The following is a 25,836-nucleotide window of genomic DNA, read 5'->3' on the forward strand; positions in this document are numbered from 1 at the left end:
AGGTTTGTATGACACATGAGTTCTCCACTGATAAAGAATAAAGACTGCGGTGTAGTACAGTGCATACTGTGTAGATCAGGGGTGCTCACACTTTTTCAGCATGCGAGCTACTTTTAAAATGATCGAGTCAAAATGATCTACCCACTACAAAAATGCAAAACATCTATTTATTTTCAAATGTATTGAGGATTATTTGTACGTACAATGTATGTTGATGTACCTTACATAACCAAATGAGCCAATATTGCAAAACACACATAATTAACTATTAACATTTTTTGTAATTACCTGAGTTTACTTTGATGACTTGCACTGAATTGAACCAGCCAGGGATGCATAGTCCGGACAGTAGCTGCTGATAGCCAGCCTCAAGCACACTTCCAAATGTTTATCAGTCATGGATAATATCCGTATCATAATATCCGTATAATATTCCATATCCGTATGGAAGTGATATGTTTTTTGCCTTTTTACTTGGTCCAGCTCCTTCACTCATTTTAGTGACCATAAACTTTAGCGAGGGCTTAAAATCTCGCAATTCGCCGACTAGCTTAGCACTTTGCATCGTTGTTTACGCATGAGCGGTGACCTAAAGGTCAAAATTCAGTTGTCATCTGACTGGTTGTCCTGTATGTCAATCAAGTAACGGGGATGGATGATAGGCTGACATCGTAAGTTCTGCTGCACTTAGAGACGTTGTTTGATTTGATTGGTCGCCCGAAGGGCAACATTCAGTTGTCATCTGAATGGCTGCCCTGTATATCAATCAAGTGACGGCATTGATGCTGGGATGATATTTTTTTAATGTCACGCCGCGATCGACCAGCGATCGACCAGTACCACCTCCGCGATCGACTTAATGAGCACCCCTGGTGTAGAGTCTGTCCAATTGCACAGCATGTAGTCAGTGTTGTGTTTGGGACAAACACACTGCAAGTTCTTTGTGGGTTAAGACAAGCAGTCTCAGTAGGGAAATCCAAACTTCCAGGTCTCTAGTGGCCTCCGGTGTGTTCGGAGTCAGCCCCGGAGCCTACTCCTGGCTGGGCATGCCCGGACTCTCTTAGGGTGAGTCCAGCCACCCTATGGAGACATAGGGCTCATCTAAGCCTGTATCTGTATCGTATTGCATCTGTGGTCTCATTCTTTAGGTCACAACCCAAAGGTCAGGGTAGGAACATATTTAGATATTTTGGTAAATTGGGAACTCTGCTTTCTGGCTCAGCTCTCTCTTCACTGTGACGATCCGGTACAGGGTCCTTTTGACGCTGCAACCTTCCCTCACTTGTGAACAAAACCCCAAGATACTTGAACTCCTCCACAAGACCTCAGGGCAAGACCTCATTGGTACAATCCACACTGAGAACCACAGCCTCAGATTTGGAGGTGCTGAGTGTCATCCCAGAATCTTCACACCCAGCTACAAAAATGTTTAATTAATAAATGAGTAATCCCACTTGGTGTTGCATCATTAGCTGGCAACAGCGTAGCCAGTGTGTGTGCAATAAAGTCGGTGTTCTTCAGGGGTTGGCCCATCGTGGTTCAAACTAATACACTCCTGTTTTAGCCTCTTTTAGCCTCTTAGCTTCCAGATCTTCACCAAAATGTCACAGATTTTTGCTTGGTCCTTGTGCCAGGGTTAGTGTTAGGGTTGTGTCTCCTCCTATTGGTGGTAGCGTAAGACCTTTGAACAATATTCTACATGCTACTGTGGATAAAAAATAAAGAATAAAAACAAGATTTTTTTTTTCTTCAAAATCACTTTTATTCCACAATTTATTTCATCGGGTCTTAAGGCACCCTGAAGAGATGTTACAAGTTCTTTCAAATGTGGGTTCCTTAAAGACTGTGTAAACATAGCTTTGAATAAGATCATTTCCTGTAAATCTTCTGTTTAAATTATTTCTTTACAGTCCACAGATATTGTGTTTTTTTTGTGTGTGACAAAAATACAGTGTGAATTAAGTAAATATGATTGATTGTGTTTATATATATATACATTGAAGAGTAATAGATTGGCAGACAATCAGATTGACAGGCTGAAGAAGAGAGAAAACTAACAATCTTTTGAGACCCGGATAGATATACAGATCACATAGAGATATACAGTACATACTTACAGTGGATGTTTGCAATGCTCCCCCCCCCCCCAGCGCCTCTCTGCCTTAGAAGCAATTTACAGTATACTTTGTGTGTGTCTGTATGTGTGTGTCTCCTCAGCTTGCATCGATATGCCGCAGGGAGACGGCTCATCTAATCTTGGGGGGGCTCACCCACATGTTGGCTATTGCAATGGAGAGGTGAGTACACAGGACAACGGGCAGACAGACAACGGGCAGACAGACAAAGACAGACAGACATGCAGACAGACAGACATCACAAGACTGAGTTGTGGCGACGTGGGCCACAACACAAAGATCTATCTATTATTCCCTAAATATGGTAAGGATCACTATGTATTTATATGTAGAAAGGGACTTTGTCATTGACGTTTCATATACATAGGGATACGGTGGCTATACTTGATTATCAGCATATGTTCCAATGAAGTCTTTGTGATGATCCTGATATGTGCTGGAAATGAGCTATTTTTTTCACTTATACAACATGATAAAATGTCTCTTTCTCGAGACCAGCGCTAATACTCTCGCTCATATGCCGTTTATTGAGGGATGGAAAAAGCGGCACGCTCTTCCCGGTGATGCAGGACGATCTAGACATGAAAAAGTTGGCAATAACACAACTGCTCCAAATGGCTTGCTTGCGATGGATATAAGTTAGCTAATGGCGTGGAAATGAAAGCGAAAATGTGGTGGGTTGGGTGTCGGGGTGGGGGTGGTTACGGTATATGATTTGTGCAACAGGTGGAGGGCATGGATCAGGAGCAGAGCCTGCATGTGGCTTGTTCTCTCGGAAACTTAGCAGAGGTCAGCAAGGAATCTTGAAGGAAAGAAGGGTCATTAATGTCATCAAAGCAACATTCAGTGTGTAAACGGCTCTCCGACTACGGCCCAAAACTAATCCGCCTTATCCCGAATGCTGTCTTGAGAGGGATTTGACACTTCCTTCCTTGAGCGAAGATGGGCAGCCTCTGCATTGGGGTTCCTTTTGACCGGCCTTTCCCTCTTTTACTCCACCACCTTGATCCTGAAGGTGACACGACCCAGGAACTTATCCCTCTCGTCGTTGTTGCGCAGGTCGGAGCCCTCTACCCTGCACTCCACTGTCAGCTCCTTGTTGTAGTCCTCCTTGGTGAGCAGCAGCTTAACGGCAACCAGGGGCTGCACGTAGTTCACCTGAATGCACCACGACACAAGTGTGTGATGATAATGGAGGTCATCCAAACCAAGAGGGAAATACTCACATGGGCTTTCTTTCCGTAGTAAGGGAAATACATCTTGTCAATGCGTCCGTTTCTGGGGAAGTACTGCATCTGAACAGGATTTTCTTTCTGCGGAGAAGACAATCTGTTGGTGGATGAATGCCTCGTAAAGAATCGGAATCGGCTAATTAATAAGCGATGACCCTCTGTTGTTAGTGTGGAGTATGACGTGGAAAAGCATGACGTGCTCTGCTGTAATTTGCTCTAGGACAACTGCGGCGCACATTATGCTGATTACATTAAAATGGCTGGAAAATGGCACAGGGGTGTCATTATAGCCTAGCTACACACACACACACGTATTGGCCTAGTCCTGATGCTCGACATACCGTCTTACCCTAAAGTCGCCACTGACGGCATGCAGAAGAAAAGTCAACAAGAAACAAAAAACAGACAGACAGAAGGAGGGAAATGAAATCAAGATCAACAAAAAGTGTTCACACTGTTGTGCTAGTCAGAGTTTTATGAGAGAAAAAAAACGAGAAGACAAAAAAGTAGACATACGAGCAACATGTCTAGTTTGCAGAGAATAAGTTTACTTTGACAGTGCAGTTGATGTAAGGATCCCCCTGAGGCTTCAGACCGATGATCTAGAAGGTGAGAGGAGACTTGAAATCAGCAAGGGAACGTATCAGAAGGCGGGACTCGGGCTTAAAGGCTTTTCGTTACCCTGTTTAGTTTTAGCAGCACGCATGGTTTCCCCTCAGAGTAGCCAAAGTTGGTGTCAGACAGGCCGGAGCAGAGACTCAGGTAGTCCCTCTTGAAGCGGCACACTTTCTTTTCCATTTCCCCACTGTCATCCTGCAGGAAGTACTCGCCTTGAGGACAGTCTAGATTCTTCTCCTGCTCCGTGTCATTGTAATGCTCTATAAGGAGGAGGTAAACACAGTGATCAAACTGACTGACGATCAATCCAGAGTGTAACTCATCCAATCCAATCCACTTTATTTATATAGCACATTTTATAAACAGAGTTTCCAAAGTGCTGCACAGAATCCAAATAATCCAAAACTAAAAGAGCATTTAAGAAATAAAATAATAAAATAGATATTAAAATAAAAAACAAAGCAATAAAAGTATAAAAAATAGAACCAATCACAATAAAAACAAAGAACTAAAAGACACAGGACCATACGACTCACTCTGAGTTAAAAGCCAGAGAATAAAAGTGGCTTTTAAGACGAGACTTAAAGCTTTCGATATCGGGGGCCTTTTTTACTTTGGAGGGCAGAGAGTTCCATAGTTTGGGGCCGACCACAGAAAAGGCTCGGGTCCCCCCTGGTCTTAAGTCTCGTCTTGGGCACCACAAGTTGGAGCTGGCCCTCGGACCTCAGTGACCGAGCTGGAGAGTAAACTTGGATGAGGTCCGAGATGTATTTGGGGGCCAGCCCATTCAACGCCTTAAAAACAAACAATCAAATCTTAAAATCAATCCTAAAACCAACAGGCAACCAATGAAGGGAGGCCAGAATTGGCGATCAAACTCATCATTCGCCCTAAGGTGCCGTTTACGCGTTTTTAACAAAAACAGATCAAATGCGTATCTTTGTATACATGAGGTGAGGGTGTTTTTTCCAGGGCAAAAACAAGTGTTTTAAAGGCAATACGTCAGGGGTGGGCAAACTACGGCCCGGGGGCCACATGCGGCCCACCAAACCTTAGAATCCGCCCCGCCAGTTGCTTTTAAGTATTTCAACTTTTAACATACCAGCTGGCAACGTGACTTTCAAGTCGGATGTCTTATTCAGTAAAAAAAATAATAAATAAATCCTCGTTTGATGTGGTCTGATGTTTAAAGTGCTCCTGAAAAAAAGGAAACAAGAACATATAGCTGATAGTATGACAATTAAAATTAGACGAATAATTCAAGGCATAAAATTATTAAAATTATTAAAAATTATTAAAAATTATTAAAAATTATTAAAAATTATTTAAAATTATTTAAAATTATTTAAAATTATTTAAAATTATTTAAAAATATTTAAAAATATTTAAAATTATTTAAAATTATTTAAAAATATTAAAACTTATTTAAAAATTATTAGTAATTATTAAAAATAATTAAAAGTTAGAAAAATTTATTACAAATTATTAAAAATTATTAAAAATTATTAAAAATTATTTAAAAAATATTTAAAAATTATGTAAAAATATTTAAAAATATTTAAAAATATTTTAAAATATTTAAAAATATTTAAAATTATTAAAATTATAAGCATAAAATCATGTGTGTTAAATATATGTTCTGGCCCCCCGCACAATTTTGTTAACTCAATGCGGCCCATGAGTCAAAAAGTTTGCCCACCCCTGCAATACGTAGTGTTCCCTTCCAAATGCCAGCAATGCCTTTTCTGCGGGCTTAAACACGATCACCAGCCCTGACCTACATTGACAACTTCAATTCTTGAATGCAGATTTCAGCTTCTATGTGTTGCCATGTCAATCTTTTCTGCCCGGGGCCTTCAGAATCAGGAGTGCTGGCCCGTGCCACATGAACTCTAATAGCGCTGGAGCTGTTTCTTTAACCGATCCAATTCCAGATTTGCCTCACACTAGCCGGCTTACAAACATATCAGCAGTTTTCTGTCGTCTGATTGGTCGATCAGTGCAAAACGGTTTGACAAGTTAAACCAACAATGGCCGACTGAGGTATTATATTTTCCCTATGATTGGTCGGCCACCAGTTGAGGGTGTTCCACACCTCTCGCCTGTCCACTGCTGGGATAGGCTCCAGCACACCTGCAACCGTAATGAGGAACGGCAGGGGAGCAAATCAGTTAAAATCCTCTAAAATGAAAATGCTGGGATTGAATGCTGGAGTTTCATTTTTCATTCATTCATTCATTTTCTACTGCTTTCTACTGCTTACTGGAGCCTATCCCAGCTGTCTTCGGCGAGAGGCGGGGCCAGCCAATCACAGGAGTTCATTTTTATTGTAATAAAAACACATAGAAAATAACTAAATTAAATATACCTTTTTAAAAACTTACATTTACTAGAAAACTCACAAATCAAATACTTATTTCCCTCACTGGTTATGGGCAGGCTAAACATCGAGCGTAGTACCTAAACTGACCACTGGGAGGCAGCAATATGCCGGAAGGACTGCTGGGAAGTAACGAGAAGCCAAGCAAGAATGTCATCGCTTCCTCCACTGTGATGGCATTTTGTTGTGGTAAGACTTGTAATAACCTCATTTCAGAGGTCCAGCTCACTTTGAGAGCTACTTGGTCACTATTATTTGCGTGCTTAGCTTCTTTTAGGTAGGAGTTGACTTTGTCATTTACCTTAACTAATGTGTTTTACGATGACAGGACGTGTCAGCAGAAGGCAACGGGATTTTGGTGTGACGGGCCATTCATGAGCATTCTTTATTGCACAAATGTTTAGTGTCTTCATAAAAACTATGGAGTGGCAATTTTATAATTTTCCGTGATTCCATTTGATTTTTACACTCCATTGGTGTTTCCAAGTCAACGGGCTCTGAGTGTTTTCTGTGTTTTCCTGTGTTTTCCTTACTGATAAAGTTGAAATAACTATGTTTCTGTTCCATCCTTTCCGCTCTCCTCTCCGCAAACTAAATAAGAAGCTTCTCCGACTAGTTGAACTGTCTCCTTGCAGGGAAGTTTTTAATGAAATTGTATCTCTCGTTATTCTCAAAGTGCTTGTCCTGTCTGATGACCATCTTCTGCCTCTTTCTCATCACGACACACACGCTGCTGATTGCAGAAGTTGTGAATTCATTAGACAACCGAACCACACGGTTCATCACGTTTACTTTTTCCGCGTGTGGAATATGGATTGATGAGTGCTCTCACTTTGCAGGAAGGCCTCCAGGTTTTTCACATAGTCTGCATACTTCCCAGCGTCGGTTCTGTTGAAAGCGATGTCCAGCGAGTTCGGAAGGATCACCAACCCTGCAAGAGGGCAGCGTGACGTAGGAAGGAGACATCGGACATTCCAAGTAGGTCGATACAAAAAAGCACAACTACATTTACTGCATCGCGCTGACTTATCAAATATGAATAATGAATGGAGACACGCTGTTGCAGTTAGCTGAAAGCTTTCCAGTAGTGAGGATGAGAAGACACTAACCTGGATAAGGAACGCGGTCTCTGTACCTGGGTGCATGCTCATCCAGTGTGAGCAGCATCACCCACATCGTCAGGGCAAACATGCCCGCCAGGAAACAGTAGAAGACCAAATAGAACAACAAGATGAGGGCTGTGGGGACACGTAGAAATAGAAGGGAAAGAAGATGAGATGTATTTATTATTAGCTACCTCACACACACACACAAGCTCGGATTGAGTTTTTTTTCTCCTCATCATGAAAGAAATGATTTAGGATGATGGGGAGGAATGCTGTTGGTAAATATGCAGTTTCATCTTTCGGGGGCTGAAGCTGCAGCACATCATGTCTGCTTCGCCGTTCCACTGAAGCCTCAAAATGGTTCACCAGCATCCACTTTGCACAGAGCCGATGCCCCCTGACTTGTCACCGTGCATCCCCCACACTCATCCCCCCTTTCTGTCATCCCTCCCCAACAGTATCCCACAATGCCTAGTGCACCAAGAAGAGGGGAGAAAGAAAAAGAAGAGAGGGAATCCCATTTGACCTTGACAGGCATGCTAATGTGGGCGGCCATGCAACTGCAATGGAGCATCCCACTGTACAGCAGCACAGGGGGCCCGGGCTGCATGACTGCCCCACGCTATAGCCTATAGGAGCTGGCTACTGTGTTACGATACCGCTTACATAAAAATCATCAGCTATAGGTGCAACACGGGATGCTGAGGCCCACTCATCATATGGGATTAGATAACAGGCATCATTATCATCATCATCATCATCACAGGCTGGTTAATCTCCACATTCATGCAGATTATTTGAAAATCCTGATCTAGTTGTAATGACTCATAAGCAGCATCTCTTCATATGAACATCATGGTGGAGGCGTCTCCTTTACACCTTTATGTAGGCCTGATGACTCCTCACATCCCCCATAAGAGCACGTATAGGAGCTGACATTTATTAATGCATGTGTAAATGAGAGAGGGGGGGGTGCCTTACCCCAGCTGCTGGCCGTACGACCCAGCACCTCGCCGGTCCTCGGGTTGTAGAAGGAGTCCTTCCAGCTGGATGCATTCTCCTTGTTGGCTGGTTTATCCTCAGTGCTCGCCATGGTGGGCTTTTTTAAATATCTATCAAAATAGGGGGTGTCCAAAAAATGTTTAGGGTTTATCTCCAACGTTGGGGGGGGGGAAGCAGAAAAGCGCACGGGGTGATGTAATGAGGCGAAGAAGCCGGCGAGTGGTCGGATCAATGGTTGGGAAGGAGTGGGCGGTAGAAAGAGGGAAAGAGCAGGCAGAAGGACGGAGGGAGAGACGCTCTGGTGGTGGAAAAGAAAAAAAACCCACAAGGGTGGGGGGGAGGCTTGAAAAAAAAAAAAAAACCCTGTGACGTCGACAAATGCCCCTCGGTGGCAGCTGATGCGGAGCAAGGATGCTTACTGGTTGACGGTGGAGGCACGCGCACCAATTAAAAATATAGGACACGCTATCTTTATTATCATTTATGCTCCAGCCGCCGCTCATGCTTATAAATTTGCTTCACCCCTGTCGTGTCCTTTAAGGAACGGGATGCGGCATCGTGTGTACTTATTTTGTTATGTCACTCTCGGCTCACACACATTCCAACACACACCCGAAATGCAGGTGTTTTCTAAAAGACCAAGTCAGCATATTTCTATTTATGTCTGACTTGAGCATATAGTTATATATTTGGGGCATTTGCCAACCCTTGTTGCTATGGCAATGGAGCATGATGCTGAAGCGAGTGTGTGTTAGACGGAGAGAGGGCGAGAGAAAGAGGAGAAAAGGACATTTGTAAATTGATTGCATGTTAGTTCCCGGTGCTAATGCGTACATGGCATTGTATGACACGCCCTCGGGAGGTGGAGGTGTCATGCGGCTCAAGTAGAAGGAGAAGAGGACAAAAGCTTAACTTCCAGCCCTGTGTGACAGACACTCCAACAATCAAGTGTGTCAGAGAAAAGAGAGAGAGAGGCGGCGGTGGGGTTTATATAATGAACCGTGATGCAGGATTCAGCTCATATGGGGGAGGGGGACCGAGCTAGTGGTCGTGGTGCATCCGGTTCGTGCTGTCAGACTGAATTTGTTGCAAGGCAAGGTCCGCCACAACTCACACAATGCGGCAACACACACACACACACAGTCACACATTTGAGTAATGAGTGTGAGAGCAGGCAGCACTGATTCATGGGCTCGTTCTGTCGGACTCACTCACACTTTTTGCTCTCTGAAGGCATCATGCTGCACTGAGTGGGAAAGATTGACAGCAGGGAGGGTGTCGGTGGTGGAGTGGAGTGGAGTGGAGTGGAGGTGTGTGGTGGGTGGGCTTGATGCAGCAAAGCTATACTGGATAAATCTGTGCAATGTACACCCAGCTCACCTCTCTCACAATCCTCCCATTGTTGAAGAAGAAGAACACTCCCCCGCCCCATCATCCCCTCCTCTATGTTTGCCAGTGCACTCAATTAGCGCCCCCTTCACCATACCAGCACCATGAGCAGGAACACACACCCCCATTTGTTCTCACTCTCTCCATCCGCAAGCTGCCATAGCAACCCTCCCAGTGCGCTCACATCAATAGGAAGCACTCCCTACACTCATCTACTGCCCCCCCCAGCCCCACCCGTCCTATCTCCATTCCTCCCTCCCTGGAATCACACAACGGAATCTCTTTGGAGGTGAAGCGTCAGAGTCAGCATGTGTTCACCTGTCCTAGTCAATACTGTCAAAACGACCACAAGCATCTGCTGACAAGATGATTCCCACACAGCTGACGCCGATGTTTCGTACGCCACATACCACGTCGGGACGTGAACTTTTCCTGCACACCTCATGAATGAGTTTATCCTATGAAAAAAGTCTTAAACCACCATTTGATAGGTTGTTTTAGCACAGGGGTCGGGAACCTTTTTGGCTAAGAGAGCCATGAAGGCCAGATATTTTAAAATGTGTATCTGTGAGAGCCATATACATTTTTTTAAACATTGAATGCAATAAAATGTGTGCATTTTTATGTAAGACCAACAGTTTTAGATATAATGGGCTCTAATTACGTAGACCGGGCACACTACCCCACGCCAAGGGGGTGTGGCCAGCACACTTTCGTGAGCAGCGCAGTGTCTAATAATAAATCAAATACTTGTTGCCATTAATGCAACTTCTGCTGCTGCATGGTTTTGAACCGTATTCAGTATATTTCATTCTTTTGGCCATCTTCGCCAGAAGGCTTGGTTCTGCAGCTTTAGCTAGGTGACTATTTGACTAAAGGAGAAAAGTTTACATTTACATGTTGACATCTCAATGACCGAGGTAGACTACCGCATTACCCAGTAATAATCGAGTTTTGGTGTTTGACCTGGAAAATATCATCAGGAAAGATAGATATGGTCGGATGTATTGCAGTAGAAAATAAATGGACGAATTAAAATGCATAAGAAAGTTGTTGATTTTGAATATTATTTTTAACAGTCATTTCTGTGATGGTTTACTTTAAAATGTTAGCAAAAATACATTTTTATTGTGGTAAGAAACGCTTGAGAGCCAGATACAGTCATCAAAAGAGCCCTACCTGGCTCCCGAGCCATAGGTTCCCTACCTCTGTTTTAGCACATACCGCGGTGTGAAAAATTGTTTGCCCCCTTCCTGAGTTCTGATTTGTTTGCCACCCTGTTTCAGATCATCAAACATATTTAAATACTAGTTAATGATATCACAACCGAAATGCAGTTTTTAAATGAAACTTTAATTATTGAGGGAGAAAAATCAAGAAAATCACTTAAATAGGCCCTAACTGACAAACTGAAGTACACCAAAAGATCCTCAAAAACATATTCGGCAACTAACAAAGTCATTGAGAGCTATCAGTCTGGAAAACATCTTGATGATCCCCATAGACCTTTGGGAAAATACTCTGCGGTCTGACCAGATGTGTGTCGTTTACATTTTACGCTGCATTTCAGAAAAAGAACATCACACCAACTGTAAAATATGGTGGTGGTAGCGTGATGGTCTGGGGCTGATTTGCTGCTTCAGGACCTGGAAGACTTTCTGTGATAAATGGAACCATGAATTCTGCCAGCTACCAAAAAATCGTGAAGGAGAATGTGTGTTCCAAGACAAAGTGAATTACAATAAATCTGCAAAGATGAGTGGGCCAAAATTCTTCCACAGTGCTGTTATAGACTCATTGCAAGTTATCACAAATGCTCGATTGCAATTTTTGCTTTTAAGAGTGAAATCAGGAAGGTGGCAAACACTTTTTCCACACCACAGTTGAACTAGAATAGCATTTAGTACAGAAGCAAAACAAAAACAATCTTGGAGTGTGTTTGTTTGTAAGCAGGTTACTTCCTGGTTTGTACTTTCAGTGTAATCCTGCTATTGTGTGTGTCCCCTCTGTGGGGTCGAGTCACAATTTTGATGACTTTGGACTCGACTTGGACATCAATGAGTCTGATGACTTGAAAGTACTTCAAATTTTCAGTGAATGTAGAATGTATCCCCATTTTTCACAAAATCCATTGTGCCACAGTAAACACAACACAACAAAGTGGCGCCCAAGGTGGGATTTTACCGTGCCCGATCGGAACAGTGAAGCCAATTCCATCATTTTTGCTGTGAACTGAAAACGTGGGTGTGACATCCACGGATGAATCCATTTCACTTTTTTCTTCTTGTTTGAAACCATCCCATTTTTCATGTGCGCAAAAGTATTGGAACATAGGACCAATTTAGTGTGTTCTGTTGGGTACTTGGGTACGCACAGGATTGAATGTCTGCGTTCAGTTTCAGATAGGGAGAGGTTAAAACATGCAAACCAGAGAGCTTGAAAAACAAGCAAATGTGAATCTGACAGAAGATGGAAAGTCTATCGGAACCATTGCACAAACAATTTGGAATGACCTGAAGAAGGAAATTGCCGGTGTAACAGACATCCAACAGACCAGATAGAGTATTGGACTTTATTGGAAAAAAACATACAAAACATTCATTTTCTACCACTTATCCTCACGAGGGTCGCGGGGGTGCTGGAGCCTATCCCAGCTGTCTTCGAGCGAGAGGCGGAGTACACCCTGGACTGGTGGCCAGCCAATCACAGGGCACATATAGACAAACAACCATTCACACTCACATTCATGCCTATGGACAATTTGGTATGTGGGAGGAAACCGGAGTACCCGGAGAAAACCCACGCATGCACGGGGAAAACATGCAAACTCCACACAGAGATGGCGGAGGGTGGAATTGAACTCGGATCTCCTCGCTGTGAGGCCCGCGCGCAAACCACTCGTCCACATACAGAACAAATGTAATCATTTATTGTGGTGTAAATGTACACACATTTTTATATTGCAGATGTCCTACACAAACCACCATCACCACAAGTGACGAGTGCGTATGTGAGGGCATGTCAAGTCAGTCTCATGACAGACACGCGCCGACGCCACTGGCTTCCAACAGTCCAAACTCTGTCAAAGCATGCTGATATTGCATCACATTCTGCTTTTAAATGATTTATTATTATTACTGTCATGACAATAACACACTAGAGATATACATATACGATAACACACTAGAGATACATATATGTAAATATGCATTTATGCAGGGAATTTTAAGTGAATTCAAACCAACAAGTTAATATCAGGTAATCCACAAGACTCACAGATAAAGGCACAGTAAATCACGGTAAGGCCCCCCATAGTTCCCCATATTCCAGTCAATTGTCATGGGAAAAAATCTGCTTCAAAAATAATATGTCAGACAATCAGCTTACTAGTCTAGAAACAGTGACTCAGGATACGTTTTTACATACCAAGTATGCTGTAGGTCAGGGGTGCTCACACTTTTTCAGCATGCGAGCTACTTTTAAAATGAGCGAGTCAAAATGATCTACCCACTACAAAAATGCAAAACATCTATTTATTTTCAAATGTATTGAGGATTATTTGTACGTACAATGTATGTTGATGTACCTTACATAACCAAATGAGCCAATATTGCAAAACACACATAATTAACTATTAACATTTTTTGTAATTACCTGAGTTTACTTTGATGACTTGCACTGAATTGAACCAGCCAGGGATGCATAGTCCGGACAGTAGCTGCTGATAGCCAGCCTCAAGCACACTTCCAAATGTTTATCAGTCATGGATAATATCCGTATCACAATATCCGTATAATATTCCATATCCGTATGGAAGTGATATGTTTTTTGCCTTTTTACTTGGTCCAGTTTTTGCCTTTTTACTTGGTCCAGCTCCTTCACTCATTTTAGTGACCATAAACTTTAGCGAGGACTTGAATTCTGACGCAATTCGCCGACTAGCTTAGCACTTTGCATCGCTGTTTACGCATGAGCGGTGACCTAAAGGTCAAAATTCAGTTGTCATCTGATTGGTTGTCCTGTATGTCAATCAAGTAACGGGGATGGATGATAGGCTGACATCGTAAGTTCTGCTGCACTTAGAGACGTTGTTTGATTTGATTGGTCGCCCGAAGGGCAACATTCAGTTGTCATCTGAATGGCTGCCCTGTATATCAATCAAGTGACGGCATTGATGCTGGGATGATATTTTTTTAATGTCACGCCGCGATCGACCAGCGATCGACCAGTACCACCTCCGCGATCGACCGGTAGCTCGCGATCGACTTAATGAGCACCCCTGCTGTAGGTGCTATAATATGAGGACGGATCCAGTGAGTGTGTTCAGATTGTACAAAGCCTAGGTGATCCAGGTGTCGAGGGATGTTACTTTCCCATCACCTGAAAGGGACTGGAATTTCTACTCTTTATTTATACTGTCTTATGTGGGATTTGCTTGAAAAGGGGGGCATTTATTCATGAAAACTGTTGCAAAGTACCCCCGTGTGGCAACTTTTGTAAACATGTCCATTGCATATGAGAGAAATTAATCACATGATCCCCACGGTGACGTGTCAATATGGACCCTCTTTGGTTTCCAAGTACACATAAAACAAAGCACTATTAGTCTGGTAGAGGATCCGATGTCAAGGCTTCTTGTACCAGTACATGGAGCGCCGGAGGGCCCTTTCCCAGCTCTGGAGGATGGGCGTGTATTGGGAACTGGCACCGTCACCGCCGACTCCTTTGGGACAAAACACGTTGTCTGCGCTGTGAAGCTTCTTCACCTCTTCGCGGGTTTTCCAGTAGCCTGAATGGACAGCAGATGAAGATGAGTAGAGCTATGGGTCGGCCCTTTGGATTGTCTTTCACACCACCGGTCATAAAGGGCAGCTCATGTTGACAAATTGACTTAAACCATAATTCATTCCGCCGTCCGCACCTTCCACAACACATCCATCATCTGTCTTGGATTGAATTACGGCGGTCTCACAATCAAATTACATCGTATGAATAATGAATAGGAAAGCAGTTTACAGACGCCGCTTCGTTCGGACTCGTCAGACTGTCTGCATGACTAAGAATATGACGTTTAAATCCATTCATGTTTAAAGTCATTACCCGGATCAGTATTTATAGGAAACAAGTGACCATGAGGTGTTAGGACCGCTTGATTGAGCTCTCTCACCTTGTTGGAGATGCAGCACATTTTATTTATTTTATTATCAAATTTTTATTATAACATTTTATATTTAATTATAATACTGGAATATGCCATAGGAAGTTTAGCTAGGGAAATGTTTTTTTAATTAAATGTTTAGGATTTTAAAAATGACATTTTTATGTTATTTTAATAGCCAAAAAAACAAGACTGTAGAACAGAGGTAGGGAACCTATGGCTCGGGAGCCAGGTAGGGCTCTTTTGATGACTGTATCTGGCTCTCAAGCATTTACCACAATAAAAATGTATGTTTGCTAACATTTTAAAGTAAACATCACAGAAATGACTGTTAAAAATAATATTAAAAATCAAAACTTTCTTATGCATTTTAATTCGTCCATCTATTTTCTACTGCAATATGGCCGACCATATCCATCTTTGTTGATGATATTTTCCAGGTCAAACACCAAAACTTGATTATTACTGGGTAATGCGGTAGTCTACCTCGGTCATTGAGATGTCAACATGTAAATATAAACTTTCCTCCTTTAGTCAAATAGTCACCTAGCTAAAGCTGCAGAACCAAGCCTTTTGACGAAGATGGCCAAAAGAATGAAATATACTGAATACGGTTCAAAACTATGCAGCAGCAGAAGTTGCATTAATGGCAGCAAGTATTTGATTTATTATTGGACACTGCGCTGCTCACGAAAGTATGCTGGCCACACCCCATTGGCGTGGGGTAGTGTGCCTGGTCTACGTAATTAGAGCCCATTATATCTAAAACTGTTGGTCTTACATAAAAATGCACACATTTTATTGCATTCAATGTTTAAAAAAATGTATATGGCTCTCACAGATACACATTTTAAAATATCTGGCCTTCATGGCTCTCTTAGCCAAAAAGGTTCCCGACCCCTGCTGTAGAATATAAAACATATTGTGTAAATTCATACCTGTACAACAGTTTCATCATTAAAAATTAACTTTGCATTGTTTTCTGTATGTAAAACTATAATTTTCAATGCTGACACACATGTATGTGGAATAACAGTGGTTAGCATTTCTGCCTCACAGCCAGTCTATGAGCTTCTCCCTGTGTACGGGTAACGATGGTACCTGGTACTCCGGTTTCCTTCCCCCAAAAAAAGGATGTTAGATTAACTGGAGACTCTAAATTCTCCATAGGTGTGCATGGGAGTTGTTAGATTGTCTATATGTGTCCTACTTCCTCAACTACATGCAGTGCAAGTATTCCTGTTCAGTCCTCTAAATGACCATATAGTCTGACGATTCTCATCTGTTCCCATGGGCAACCCAACTTACCCACACCAAGCCCAGCTACGAAAGCAGCCCCCAGACAGGACATTTCACGGTGCCGGCATCTCTCGACCTTCCTACCAAACAGGTCTGCAGTGAGCTGCATGATGAAGTCATTTGAGGAAACCCCGCCGTCCACCCTGACATGCAAACAAGTAAAGTGCACTCAGCCACATTGCGGTTTACTGTGCTGTAATCAGAGAAACACATACACATAATTCATGGCCAGTAAAAGCTCATCTATATTCACAGAGGCAGGCTGTATAGAGCTGCTACGCCCTGTTTCTTGGCACAAACCCAAGCTTGTTGACGGGATATCAGCTCCTGGGATCAAATACACCGCTAATGTACTCTACCTGATCTTGGTAATGGGAATGTTGGTTTCTCTTAGCATCGTATCATATAGTTGCTTGTTCCTGCAAGGAACACATATGAGAGACAATTCCACTTGCAGTAGAGGTGTTTCCGACTTGTCAACAAGTCAAAAAGACTCACCTGAAGGCAATAGATTCTAGAATGGCACGCACCAGATGACATTTGGTGGTGGAAAGTTTGAGGCCCATGAAGGAAGCGCAAGCTTTGGGGTCATTCAATGGAGCCTGGAATTTCAACAACACTAAATAAGTCATAATATAGTAGCAACACAAATGTTCGCTTGTAATATTTTCTTTGTGTCGAAACACTACTTTGATTATTCATATTCATGATGAGCACTTACAAAGGCCACTTCACAAAGGGAGCAGAGAAAACAACGAGACCAAAAAATGTTAAGCAATGACAAACTTCCATATCAAGCTAGTACAGTAAACCTCGGATATATCGGAAATTCGCTCACAACGGACAGATAAAAAAGAACCGATTTTTCTCTAATGCATTTCCAATAAAAATTCATTGCATATATCGGATTTTTTATCACGGATTTCGCCTATTTCGGACAAAATCTCCAGTCACGTTCCAATACATTTCCATGAAATTTCCCTGGCATATATCGGATGGCCGCATCGTTATGCTAATCTTGTTGATGTCACTGGCTATTGTCTTTCTCCTGGCTCCAGATTTAGGACAAATATAAAAGTGAGTGACGTCAATAATACTAGCACAGCAGTGAATGAGATCTTAACCTCACTATCGGAAATAACGTAGGCCTGACGGGCGTAACAGGGCCTAGCTTAATTAACAATTTGTTATGCTCAGAGTCCAGTAAAGTTCAATTCTCATTACCTTACGTCTCTTTTCATTGCCCAGTCCAGGTACATTGGAAACATAGTCAAGGAAGTGCCTTTTTATAACGGATAAAATCCCATTTACGCATATACCGGATATAAATCCGATATATGCGTAAAACGGACATTTTCCGGTATACGCATATAACGGATTTCGCTTATATCGGACAAAACCAGTGGGAACAACTGAATCCGATATATCCGAGGTTTACTGTAGTAGATGAATTAACATGTTTGCATAATACAGAAATAATTCACGTGCAAACATGTACCTGCAGGCCGCTGAAAGACGGGACGAAACACACGCCGTCTGAGTCACTGACGCTGTAAGCCATGGTGCTTGTGTCCTCCACGTCAGAGAAGAGATCTGCAAATTACGAGGAGGATGGTTGCTTAATTTTATGTGACACACGACCCCTTCAATACTGGCCAATTGACTGATCTTTATTGTTAATGTAGGAGCTATTTATTGGTGTGTTCCTAGGTTTCTGATATCTGTTGATTTATTTTTTGTTGTTGTTGTTTTGTTTGGATTACTTGATAATATTTTCTTGTTATTTATTTATTTTGTTTATCTATCATATTTTGTTGGGGTTAATTAGTAGTTAATTTGTGGGTTTATTTCATTGGATAACACCCTGGGCACCTGCAATATATTTAGGTAGGCAGTGCTCACAGGACCAGCATGCACCGGGGTGGGCCTATGGTTTTTGTACCAGCGCAAGAGAGGCAACAGGAAAAGGCCCTTGTTCCTTTTTTGTTTGTTTGCTTGCTTGGTAATAAAAGGAAAGAAGAAGAAACGGAACAAGATTGTTTGGACAATGACTCTTTTGCCTGCGTAAAACAAAACCCATGGTGCATCAGTGGCCTTTTGATTATAAGTTCCGTTTATTATTTTAGTGAAGGACAAATAGCCACTACAGTTAATATTGTGTTCTGTGACAATATAAACATGGAAACCACCAAAAGAAAGATTAGACCCCTGAAAAAAAAAAATTCATGTTCTCTGCCGAGCTCTTATCATATGCACCTCTGCCATCTGGTGGCTGTTTTTATGGCTTAAAAGTGCTCTGAAATGTTTGTCAATGCATTAATGGAGAGTTGCATCATCACCTCATTTGGCTTCTTGTGCAAAAAAGGACGTCTAAATACGTTGTTGGGATTATAAAAAACACTTAAATACATCCTGAGTTAATATTCAAAATAGTTTTGATAACTGATAATTACAAAAAAAAACATATTCCAATGAGGGACAAATACCCATACTGTGGTGTCATACCTGGGCAAATCAAGCATGCCTTTTCTGTGATGTGGTCGCCTCTCCTGAGCTCACTTGTAAACAATCATGGTGTTGAGCGTGTGGGGCGTCTTGACTGTTTACTGTGGAAGACCTTTTGCATGCTATTTGCACCAAATGTTCTGCAAACATTCTGCGAGGGGGGGTTGGGGGGGTGTAATCGACCTTCAACACATGAGACCTTAACTGCCACCTGAAATGCCAGCATCGCTACGATGTTGTTTTGAAAGCCTACAAAGACGCCAGCGCGCCAATCAACGAGCCCCTGGTCTGTCTGGGGTGTTTTTTGTTCTCCGGATGAACAATTGTGAGGTTGGTCATCTGTTGGACCTTAGAGAGGACCTGCTGGTTCACAGTCTGTTCTAGATTGTCCCAAACGTGTTTGATGAGGTTAAAGTATAGATTTTTAAGTGGTTCTGCACCAAATTCAACAAAGAATGGCAGGACCTCCAGAGATGCAAGCATTTGTGTATACAAGCATTTAAAGTCGGTTTTCTCTATGTCCCCTTTACTAACATGGGCCACAAAACAGTGGAACCTAATCCTGATATTATTATACTTGATTTATCACTGAAGAAAATGTATCATTTATAATATTCTATCAGGCTGCACAGCGGACGAGTGGTTAGCGTGCAGGCCTCACAGCGAGGAGACTTGCGTTCAATTCCACACTCGGCCATCTCTGTGTGGAGTTTGCATGTTCTACCGGTGAATGCGTGGGTTTTCTCCGGGTACTCCGGTTTCCTCCCCCATTCCAAGATGGCCACTCCAAATTGTCAACAGGTATGAATGTGAGTGTGAATGGTTGTTTGTCTATATGTGCCCTGTGATTGGCTGGCCACCAGTCCATGGTGTACCCCACTTCTCGTCCAAAGACAGCTGGGATAGGCTCCAGCACCCCCCGCGACTCTCGTGAGGATAAGCGGTAGAAAATGAATGAATGAATATTACTCGTCATCACTTACCCAGTTCCTGAGCCCATCTAATGGCAGTTCCAGTATCTGCTGCGTTGCCCTCAGCCAGATAGACCAACTCTGAGCCTATCTTCCACCCCACAACTGGATAAAGACCTACAGAAAAGAGGCTTAGTTACACACCGTACATGAAAAGTACACTACAGTGTAGCATGTACAGTATTTGAATTTACCAGCCAAAGACGTGTGAGGCTTGCGGCCGGTGTTTACGTCCATGAAGGTTCCTGTTCCCATGGTGATCTTCACATCACCGACATTGTAACAGCACTCTCCAAACATGGCAGCCTGTTGGTCCGCCATCTACAGCAGTGGAGGATTTCAGAGTGGCGTGTTACATAGTGTAACAGTGTCAAAAAAGTCTAATCGTATAGATAACAGAGGTCGCGATGCCAACTCACCACTGACATAATGGGAATGGATACTCCAAATATGGACGGGTCTGTGAAACCAAATTCATGGCTGGTATGCATCAGGAGGATGAAAGCAAACATTATCTCACACTTTTTACTACAAATCAGAAATGTACTGTACTGTACTTGTTCCTTTTTACAGTCACTCAGTAAAAAAAACCAACAAACATGTGGACAACCTCAGCAAATACATACTCACTCAGTGTAATAATACTACATGCATTAATGCCATAATATCATTCATGTAATAAAATTAATACCTTTCTCACAGTATTATCTTTCTTAAGACAGAATTCTTGATGCAAGTGTACCAAATTGCAAAGTACATGAATCTACTCACTCTGTATTTTCTACTTTTGGGAAAATGGAGAGAGGCAGGGAGACCAGAGAACACAGAAACTGACTCCAACACATCTGTGAACAGAAAATTAAACAAGGATCAAGAAATTCCCCACACAGGTAAAAAATAAATAATTGACACATCAGAGTAAACACATTGTAGTAAGCACTAGACCTGATAAGAGTCAAAAATCCCTGTCGCACTTGCATTTGAGTAGTCTGTGGCATGAGTCACTCCTAGGAGAGATTGGGGGACACAAAGATGATTTGATCATTTGACACATTTCCCGAGAATTTAGATAGGAGAAGCAACTTCTTCCCACTCTATATTACGCACTCGGGGAATACTACAGAGAGGCGGTTTAATTGTCAACCTACCTTGAGTCAGTTTAAACAAGAGCCAGGTGTCAACTGTTCCAAAGCAGCAGTTCCCTTCTGCCACTGCTTGAGCAACCTGAGATTACAGAAACTCCAATTAAAAACATTGGTATGTCCCGCCCTTTTTGTTTACCTTTTGGATCGGAACAGTTTACAATGACAGGGTTAGACGTGACCAGCTTCTAATATCACAAATTGTATTAGTGCAGCATTAAAGACTTTGCACTTTGCTTTGTTCTGATGCAGATGTTTGTGCCACATACAAAATGTGCAACTTTCCAAACTGTATAGTTATCGTTATTTAAATGGTTGATTCCTGTGATTTTATGACAAGTAAGACTAACCTGTCTTACTTGTTGATAGTAGGAGAACATGTTATATAACGACAATTTTAAATGGCTTGATATTGATATTAGTTTGATTGGCGACTCCAAATTGTCCATAGGTATGAATGTGAGTGTGGTGTGAATGGTTGTTTGTCTAAATGTGCCCTGTGATTGGCTGGCAACCAGTCCAGGGTGTACCCCGCCTCTCGGGATAGGCTCCAGCACCCCTGCGCTGCTTGTGAGGATAAGCGGTACAGAAAATGAATGGATGAATAAATGTGGCACTCATTAGATTTATTTAGCGCAGTGTTTATTTGTGAAATGCGAATCCAGTATATTGAGCATCTTTAGCTGTATCGGATTGGCATGCAAACTCCACACAGAGATGGCCGAGGGTGGAATTGAACTCTGTGAGGCCTGTGTGCTAACCACTCATCCGCCGTGCAGCGTCATCTTTTACAGTTTAAGTACATTTTTTTGATTGTGTAAAAATGAGTAACTTGTCCAAGAATTTAACTGTAGGTTTAGACAGGCACACACAGAGCAGGGCCTCCCATGCGGTCTATCATTGTTGTACCTGTTGTATTAAGGCAGGGGTGGGCAAACTTTTTGACATGTGGGCCGCGTTGAGTTTACAAAACTGTCCGGGGGGGCCGGAAAATATATTTAACACACACAATATTTTACGTTTATAATTCTATTCTAACATTCTGCATTGAATTAGTTGTCTAATTTATTTGTAAAAGTGTCATACTATCAGCTGTATGTTCTTGTGTCCCTTTTTTCAGGAGCACTTTAAACAAACAAACAAAAATTACAAAATTGAATTTTACATTTTTTGTGTGTGTTTTTTTTTTTTTAATCCGACATTGCAAGTCATGTTGCCAGCTTGTATGTTAAAAGTTGAAATACTTAGAAAGCAACTGGCGGGCCGGATTCAGACGCTTGGTGGGCCGCATGTGGCCCCCGGGCCGTAGTTTGCCCACCCCTGTATTAAGGGCTCTAAATGCAATATACTAAGTTCTATGTGAAGTATTTCCATAATGTCTCATATTATCTACATACTGTATTGTATATAACTGTGGGAAAAACTGTTGATTTTTGTTAATACTTGGGTCGTTTATATTGTTTATTTTTCTATATTGTGTATTTTGTACTGCTTAACTGATTCTGTACTCTTGCTGCTGTGCAATACAAATTTCCCCACTGAGGGACGAATAAAGGCATATCTTAATCTTAATCTTAATCTTAATCTTAATCTTAATCTTAATCTTAATCTTAATCTTACCTCTCTCAGACACTCACCTGTTTGTAGTATCTCAGGACCCAGACAAGGCGGAAGGTGATATGTTGAGTGGAGAAGATAATCAGACTTGCTGAAAGTAACCGCTTCTGCCTGGTCAGGAAGTACAGCATCTTTGTCACACCGTGGATCGCCTGAGGTTGGTGAGAAAAACCAAGCGGTTCGTTGTCAGTTCCACTAACTCTACTCACTTTTTGCTCGTGTCACTTCTTAATAAGAAGACATCACAGATGCAGAAGGAGACTCGCTTTCATAGTGTAAGATCTGTTCCAGGATCTCACGAGGTCTGCTGCTCTCTGGTCCTGCCAGGTGATAAAATTATGAAACGGAACACCAGTTCTCCTAAGAATTAGAAAGGAAACGACGGGAGTGTGAAGCAGACAAGTAAATTAAGTGTGGCAAGATTTTTTTAAGGTCACCTGTCCCATGTTGTGAAGGTGGCTCGCTGAGTAGAGATACCGAGAGCCTTCATCTGACGCATTTGGACTCCTGCATCTGTATTAAACACACACATGCAAGAACTTGTGTATTTTCTCATCAAGTTCAACTCCTCCCTCGCCGCTTAACGTTACAACCTAATTGTAGTAATGTAGTAGTAATGTTATTGTAGTCTTCAGTGTGCCAAACAAGCACCAAATTTGATCACCAAAAACATTGCGGGTTTGAGGTAGTGTGATATGAGTGTGAAGGTCACTATAGGGGTGTTATTTAATGTCTGGGAGGCTCTAATAATGTAAAAAAATGTATTTAGGTCATAAAAAGCTGGAGAAAACATTTCATTTATAAATAAGGAATCCTATTTCATGGAAATTCACTTTGCTATACCTTACAGCTTCTTAAAAAGTACTAAGAACAGTAACAACGGCCATGTGATACACTGTGTACCTTTACAAAATACCTTTATCAACAAACTCATTTGAAAGTATAAGATACAATATAATATAAACAATATACAGCAGTATAAAGACAACAATATGGGAAAACGTTGAGACTACATTCTCCTTTGGTTTAGTTCTAACTAACATTTCTTTTTAATTTGGTGTGCTACACAAGCACCAAATTTGATCACCAAAAACATTGCAGGTTTGAGGCCTGAACCCACACCAAGATAAAACTTGGCTCTAAACCCCCGACATCACCTCCTGTCCTGCTGCCACTCTGCTCTCCGAGCACCGGAATACAGCACACACATATTATTTATGTCTACAATGGCTTATTTTCTGTTATTCTGTTATATTCTGTCTGTGACTATAGGGGTGCTATTTAATGCCTGGGAGGCTCTAATAATGAAAAAAAAAATGGATTTAGGTCAGAAAAAGGTGCAGAAAATATTTCATTTATAAACAAGGAATCATATTTCATGGAAATTCACTTTGCTATACCTTATAGCTTGTTAAAAAGAACAGTAACAACGACCATGTGTGGGTCTCTCATGTTTATTGACAATGTGCTTTGCCCTGCTGCTAAAATGGATTGCCAAAGCACTTATACAGTAATTAAAAAAAAAACAACAACATAAGATATGCTATCTATGTTACGCTATTTTGCAAACGGTGATGGTTTTACCCTGGAACAGATGATAACCATAATAATAGATCACTATGGGAACAATGCCATGGTGCTAAATTGAACGTACTAACCGGTTATAATTGTACATAACATAAAAGTGTACTGAAAGATACGCACAACTGTTTTTATATCCTCACAGCTTTTATATCCTGCATTAGTCACAGCAAAGTGCCCTATGACCATTGACCAGATATGACCAGAATCTCGATAGTTCTTGCAAGAGGACAATTGGGTCCAACAGTACCTTGCACAGCACACTTCACCACAGAGATGAAGCCTTTCCACAGGGCATCTGGATCAAGCTCCACATGCCCTGCCTTCGGGTACAGCGGAAGAACCTATATGCACAGTAAACAACACATGCGTATTACAGTGCGTTTATGTGTTCGGGTGGCATCGGGGAGGACTAAGGTAACACTGTACCTCTGTGGAGGAAGATCCACGAATTTTTGCCCGCTTGTCATACACGTGACATTTGATTGACGTCGTGCCCACATCCACAGACAAAATGAAACTTTCCTTCGTCGTGCCGTTCCTCGGAGTCCCCATTGTGGGAAAGTTCTTATCCGTCGTGGCTCCTCGCGTTGGTGTCGTGCACAGCCAGCAAGAATCGGTGCTGTGTGTGCAGCTAATCGCTCTTTGTGTTGTTCGGTTTCACTCAACCTTCGGACTCTGGTGCGCTTATCATTGCGGTTAACCCGTTTCAGTTCCCAGCTCCGAAAATGACCGAGAGCCACATTGGAGTATCCGGATAAGTGTACAAACCAGTACATGACAACGAGCCTCGCCCACTATGTCATTGTATCGCATCAGCGTCTCGGTGGAAAAGTAGCAATATCTTATAGCCCATTTCAACTAATTTGACAATAGAGAATGTAGTTCGTCAGTCAAAAAAGCCCCACCATAAAATACACAGGCTGGTTTTGGCTATTGCATTTAAAAGAAGTCAAATGTCTTTGAATTCCTAAACTTCTACGGTCCCTCCCACAGTTTTGGACACGCGAAGCATCCGTAGTCTCTTTGCGCGCGTGCGCATTACGAAATATTCAGGAAGTTCAAGCTCATTGAATGAGTCTGATTGTGTTTTAATGTGTTAATTGCGATTATTATGGCAATAAAACACAGATGGGAGACAGATATTCCACGGACACAGACCAATAGTTTAGACAAACAAAAATACCTTTATCAACAAACTAATTTGAAAGTATAAAATACAATATAATACAAACAATATACAGTAGTACAAAGACAACAATATGGGAAAACGTTTAGACTACATTCTCCTTTGGTTTAGTTCTAACTAACCATTGGAGAACCAACTAACGTTCCTTTTTAATGTGTTAGTTGGTAACAGTAATGGAATCAATAGCGGTGTTAAGACCGTCGTGCTTCTGTGTCTTAACCTCTAGAGGGCGGAATTGTTTTTGTTGTTTGTTATTCATCCGCTCCACTCCGAGCGACAGCAGGTAAACTCATCATAATTTTGTATTAAACGCATTTTCTTCACCTAAATGTGACCCATTCTGACACCACAATTATAATCTTGGCGTTGTGTTTCTGTTGTTTAGTAACACTGACAATGTAATGTGTAATAAAAAGATGTATTATAATTATTAGCCGCTCAGGCCACACAGCTAGGAGATATGGGTTCGAGTCCACCCCGGGGCATCTTTTGTGTGGCGTTTGCATGTTCTC

General features: G+C 41.9%; 2 protein-coding genes and 1 long non-coding RNA gene across 3 annotated transcripts; 1 reads left to right on the forward strand and 2 right to left on the reverse strand.

The window, feature by feature from the left end:
• Positions 1-1,745: 1,745 nt before the first annotated feature.
• LOC131125710 (sodium/potassium-transporting ATPase subunit beta-3-like) lies at positions 1,746-8,769 on the reverse strand. The gene is made up of 7 exons (XM_058067515.1): positions 8,453-8,769; positions 7,475-7,603; positions 7,198-7,296; positions 4,049-4,245; positions 3,919-3,969; positions 3,362-3,448; positions 1,746-3,293 (listed from the first exon to the last, which is right to left on the reverse strand). Exons 1-7 carry the CDS (start codon positions 8,562-8,564, stop codon positions 3,126-3,128), a joined length of 843 nt encoding a protein of 280 aa, XP_057923498.1. The 5' UTR covers positions 8,565-8,769; the 3' UTR covers positions 1,746-3,125.
• Positions 7,163-18,961, forward strand: LOC131125711 (uncharacterized). Its single transcript, XR_009129052.1, has 3 exons — positions 7,163-7,343; positions 16,339-16,477; positions 17,824-18,961. It is a non-coding gene; the product is annotated as an uncharacterized LOC131125711 (long non-coding RNA).
• On the reverse strand, positions 12,467-25,118 carry LOC131125709 (putative glycerol kinase 5). The gene is made up of 16 exons (XM_058067514.1): positions 24,565-25,118; positions 24,386-24,479; positions 22,992-23,067; positions 22,821-22,914; positions 22,575-22,706; positions 20,944-21,019; positions 20,741-20,802; positions 20,567-20,640; positions 20,215-20,275; positions 19,990-20,116; positions 19,808-19,912; positions 17,818-17,912; positions 16,818-16,921; positions 16,679-16,738; positions 16,329-16,462; positions 12,467-14,651 (listed from the first exon to the last, which is right to left on the reverse strand). The coding sequence occupies exons 1-16, from the start codon at positions 24,688-24,690 to the stop codon at positions 14,488-14,490; spliced, it is 1,584 nt and encodes a 527-aa protein (XP_057923497.1). The 5' UTR covers positions 24,691-25,118; the 3' UTR covers positions 12,467-14,487.
• Positions 25,119-25,836: the final 718 nt, after the last annotated feature.

The sequence above is a fragment of the Doryrhamphus excisus genome, chromosome 3 (genome assembly GCF_030265055.1).
Source record: "Doryrhamphus excisus isolate RoL2022-K1 chromosome 3, RoL_Dexc_1.0, whole genome shotgun sequence".
Lineage (NCBI taxonomy): Eukaryota > Metazoa > Chordata > Actinopteri > Syngnathiformes > Syngnathidae > Doryrhamphus > Doryrhamphus excisus.